The sequence below is a fragment of the Oratosquilla oratoria genome, unplaced genomic scaffold, assembly GCF_046742065.1.
Source record: "Oratosquilla oratoria isolate Oo_2021 unplaced genomic scaffold, ASM4674206v1 SCAFFOLD51, whole genome shotgun sequence".
In the NCBI taxonomy this organism is placed as follows: Eukaryota; Metazoa; Arthropoda; class Malacostraca; order Stomatopoda; family Squillidae; genus Oratosquilla; species Oratosquilla oratoria.
Window position 1 is genome coordinate 2,105,507 of NW_027467715.1, and position 3,309 is coordinate 2,108,815.

Below are 3,309 nucleotides of genomic sequence, written 5' to 3' on the forward strand. Positions count from 1 at the left end.
TCAATTATATGGTAAGAGAGTGTTTGATCAAAATTAATATATAGGTATGTTTTCAACATTTCATCCGTTTTCTATTGACGTTTCAAATAATCTAAATCTAGATGGTCGAGGGAACATCTCGCTAATTGCCGACGTAAAATTAGGTGTAGGACTTCCACTTTTGGAAGCTGTTACAACTTCACCGCTCGCCATGATTATAATGATGATTCAGATCTAAAGACATCTCTTTTATAACACAAACGTTTACGTTTTCTCACTTTACCACTTCCACCTTTCATAATTCTTTTTCCCACATTAGTTAAAGATTGAACACTACGATTTCTTAATGTTTTTTTTCAAATTTGCATTGTCTCTTTTTAGATCGTTTAAGACATTATGACCAAATGTAAGTGCTTCAGGAAGTACATATTTTAATGCAAATGGTATTGCACGTTTCGTAATCCCAGACATCCAACTTAGTAACCCAGATCCTTTTTGATAATAGATAGGAGACTTAAATGTAGTAACATCGGTTAATACTCCACCCTTTTTTAATAAAACCGGGTTTGTAAATAGGGCTAAAACGTCGTCTTCCGATGGACGGGGACGTGTTAGTCCTCGGACATCCATTTTCATACTGTGTAAAATTGGCAGATTTATTATCTCATAAACACTTTTTCTCTGATATGTAACACTAAAGTTACAGAATTTCCATCTTCAAAAGGAATGTCATCCCCGACCTGATCAGTTATGATCACAGATATATTTTCGATTACATTACTTTGTAAAGGGTTGTAAATCAATACAGATTTGTTCTTAGCAGTAATATTACCTACGGATATGGCGTCCAATATATTCACTTGTTGCCCGTTGAAGCGTGTAACCCCCGCAATATCGCTATAAATCAAAATATAATCAATCAGATTTTTCACCCGAACGTCATACGGAGCCATAATTACTCGTGATTGATTTAATGTTTTTAAACCGTTTTTGAATACAGTATAATGTTTTTCGGGATTAAAACCCAATATCTTAGACATTTTAGGTGAGAAACATAAATACATTTCATCCCATGGTGTAATTGAGTCAGACTTTTCAACAATATTCACATGTATCGATAACAATGTACGTTTTTGAGGATAAATATATTCCATTAGAGGATAGTCCTCTGAAAAGAAATGTGAATAATTATTTAGAACGTTTAATTTTTTCATGTTTGTTAATTCACGGTTTACGTGTTCAACAATATCTGTAGCATCACTTGAAATTGTACTTCTCCTGGGAATATATTTCAGAATTTCAGTGTGACTGTTTCCAGATTTACCTATCAATTTTGTAAAAGCTTTCTCATCATTTTCTTTCGATGTGCATATATTGTTTGGAAAAAGTATGTTTGCTAAACACACTTCATACCTTTTTGCAGGATTTAGGATTAAAGGATGAATGCGACTGACAAATCGCGCTGTTGCGCTTTGGGGATATATATCAAAGCTCCCCAGCGAGGAAATGTATATGTAATATTGTTCGAGATCATCCATGTTTATGTAATCAGCTCTAAAAGCATACTGTCAAAGAGATATACAAATAGGATATTTAAACTATGGTTCGAGTTTACATATTTTTATTATTAGTTTAAATAAAAGTTGAACAAATGAATCTTAATTTCTACAGTACACTATAAACACAACCCTCCACCAAATAATATATATATATATATTTTAATTTCTACAACCTCCACCAAAAAAACTAATATAAAGCAAAACAAATATATATCTTAATTTCTACATCCTTCACCATAATTGTATCTTACTTTCTACAGTACAGTACACCGCACACTTCTTCATTCAATTGTTGGAGTATAGATTTCTATTTCATCACTTTCATTATTTTCTATTTTTCTCTTTTTTGTCATTGGTAATTCCATAGGTGTGTCAGGTATGGGTTCACTACTGTCCACTTTTTTCTTAGGACCAATCAAAATGAGCGTGATGTTATGTTTAAAAAGTGTTTTCATCGCAAACTTCATAAGTACGGGAAAATAATTTTCATACCACAAGGTACTCTTTTTCAATCCTACACCGCTTGCAACAGGCGCTACCACACTGGTTATTTTCTTTCCTTCGTGAATTTTATGGGTAAGGTAGCACCATAAACTCTCCAAACCTTTCTGGAAAGCGGTCAGACGATTGGGTAGGGTGTCCTCTTGTAAACCTGCAGTATAAGATGCGTCCACGGACGATTTGATTTTCTGGAGACTGGAGGGGTTATTTTCAATTTCAGGTCCGCTGCCATAGTGCGGAGTGAGAGCTGCCAATATCGGCATGGCATCTTTCACGTAGATCTTGACGTCTCCGGGTCGACTTTGGGTATCGAATGTAGCCCTTCCAGTGTTGAAGAGTTGTACACGTTCCTTGAAAAGGCCCATGTATGGGTACCGATTTTCCAGGGAAGCGCTAACGCCATACCCCTTTAGTTCAACACAGTTCGTGATGAACAAAATTACAGAGTTAGGGGTGCAATAGTCGTCATCGACTATGTTGCCGTCGTTGTGGAAATGAAGAAGTCTTCCTTCTTCTTTCTCGTAGAGCGTTTTAGAAGTCGTAGCGTCGGATGTCAAACGCGACACCTCTTCTTTCTTGTTCGTATTAGAAGTCATCCTGTTGTCGATTCACTACTAAGGGCTGCGTGTCACCCTTATATTCTGTCACAGAGCAACCGTTCAAGGACGATTACAAGACGTCCTCAATTCTTCCAACTAACTGCAACTCCACCACCCGACGTAGGTCCTCGATCAAGGTTTTACAATGTTCAAACGTGGCTATCGCGTTCTCGTAATCAACAGTTTTCTTATTGAAGTAAACAATTTTCCCTTCCACCTCCGGTGGTGTTAGGGGGATGGGCCTATTCATTATTCGTGATCGAATGTTGCTTTCGTAAGATGTCTGATTCGACAACGTTAATTTGTCGTAAAGTTGAAAGAGACGTGTCATAATTACCACCTTTTTAGCCAAATGCGCGTTTTTTGTTTGCACGCGGTATAACGTATTAAGACGCACATTTAGCGAATTCTCCTCTTCCTCCTCCCGAGTCTTATCGCTTCCAATCATGATTGCTTCGAATGATGATATTTGCAGAGTGCGGAATTTATATACTCGCCCATTCTCGATTGACGACCGATGCATGTTTTAACATGTCGCAATTTCCTGCGATGACGTCATGATGGGGTGATGACTAATACGGTATCCATTTGTAGGAGGTATTTTTTGTTGTAGTTATATCAGCACGCTTTAATTTATTTCCATATTTCATTTTATAAGGTAAGGATTGGGG

General features: G+C 36.8%; 1 protein-coding gene across 1 annotated transcript; it reads right to left on the reverse strand.

The window, feature by feature from the left end:
* Positions 1-1,688: 1,688 nt before the first annotated feature.
* LOC143023595 (uncharacterized) lies at positions 1,689-3,079 on the reverse strand. The gene has a single exon (XM_076182182.1). The coding sequence runs from the start codon at positions 2,633-2,635 to the stop codon at positions 1,820-1,822; it is 816 nt and encodes a 271-aa protein (XP_076038297.1). The 5' UTR covers positions 2,636-3,079; the 3' UTR covers positions 1,689-1,819.
* Between the last annotated feature and the right edge of the window lie 230 nt (positions 3,080-3,309).